The sequence below is a fragment of the Bombus impatiens genome, unplaced genomic scaffold, assembly GCF_000188095.3.
Source record: "Bombus impatiens unplaced genomic scaffold, BIMP_2.2 scf_0154, whole genome shotgun sequence".
NCBI lineage: Eukaryota > Metazoa > Arthropoda > Insecta > Hymenoptera > Apidae > Bombus > Bombus impatiens.
This window is the reverse complement of record NT_176573.1, coordinates 320,687-321,946: the sequence shown is the minus strand read 5'-3', so window position 1 is coordinate 321,946 and position 1,260 is coordinate 320,687. Positions and strand designations below refer to the sequence as shown.

The 1,260-nt window shown below is 35.6% G+C and overlaps 1 protein-coding gene across 1 annotated transcript; it reads left to right on the top strand.

The window, feature by feature from the left end:
• The first annotated feature begins 330 nt into the window (after window positions 1-330).
• Window positions 331-858, top strand: LOC112212383 (histone-lysine N-methyltransferase SETMAR-like). Its single transcript, XM_024365867.2, has 2 exons — window positions 331-568; window positions 626-858. Exons 1-2 carry the CDS (start codon window positions 331-333, stop codon window positions 718-720), a joined length of 333 nt encoding a protein of 110 aa, XP_024221635.1. The 3' UTR covers window positions 721-858.
• Window positions 859-1,260: the final 402 nt, after the last annotated feature.

Sequence of the window (1,260 nt, the reverse complement as noted above, 5' to 3'; positions counted from 1 at the left end):
GCAGAGCGATTGTTCGATTTTTCCATCGGTCTATATCCACCGAAAAAAATTAAAGGCGCACCAAATGCTATATTATTCTCATCGCACGCCTCTAAAATTAATTGAAGATATGAACTGATTGGTGATTCTGATTGGTGATTGGTGATGGAATTCTTAGCGCCATGTGATGTATCGCTTACTGATGTGTGACAAGCCTTTAATACAGTTTCACGGAAACAGCGAATGCCTGACACAATAAACAGTCACTAGTGGTCTATCATTGAAGAATATTGCAATGCATTAAAAGCATTCGAAGGAGAAGCTCCTTGTGATTTCCCTTTGCGCACTAAAATGAAATTGAAAATCAGATGGAGACGTTTCGACAACGTGGAAAAGGTTCAAGAGGTGTCGCAACGGATACTTGATAAGATTACAAAAAATGATTTCCAAAAGTCATTTGAGCCAAATTACCATTGGAAACAACGTCAAAACTATTATAATTGGGAAATTTTACCATATCCCCCATATTCCCCAGACATTGCCCCATTTGATTACCACCTGTTCAGAGCATTACAACACTTTTTAATAGGTAAAAAATTTGAAAATATTGACATTCTCAAAAATAGCTTAGAAAATTATTTTAAAGAAAAACAAGAGAACTTTTATCGAGATGGAATAATGGCCCTACCAGAAAAATGGGAAGAAGTTGTACAACGTGAAGAAAATAAAACTTTTTCGTGAAACTAAAAGGTATGTAAACAATCTTAACATATATAACCGCTGGAAAAAACGGCACGAACTTATGGGATGACCTAATACTTCGGACGAGAGCCAAAACTAGGTTCATATATTAATGAAGCATTTACGAAAGCAATTCCATTTCCAAGAGCTGGTATATTGTAAAGTAAACTATGCGTGCACGAAGAAAAAGTATATCACGATAGAGCGGACAATTAGATAAAATTTGAAATGCTTAAGGCAAGAAATAATCAAGAAAAACACAGCAGCTTCTGTATCAACAATAAACAACTATGAAACCTCAAGACAAAGTACAGAGAAACAACAAAGAAGTATAGCAAACGCAGAACAAGCTATTTCATGCAACATGAGTATAGAATCAGAGAAGTAACCGATGCGAAACAGTCACAGAATCTAAAATTACTTGCTAAGCCGGAAAAGACGCAAAATGATTAAATCCAGCGTCCATACTACCAGGAAAGAAAATACCAAAATGCTAGAAATGATCAAAGGACCAATAAAATAGAAAGTTGGATCAAGCGT

What these genes read in the sequence shown, in the direction of transcription:
- LOC112212383 (XM_024365867.2), top strand. Translation starts at nt 331, where the DNA reads ATGAAATTGAAAATCAGATGGAGACGTTTCGACAACGTGGAAAAGGTT. An exon ending in ATTACAACACTTTTTAATAG is followed by an intron (nt 569 to 625) that starts GTAAAAAATTTG and finishes ATTATTTTAAAG; the next exon opens with AAAAACAAGAGAACTTTTAT.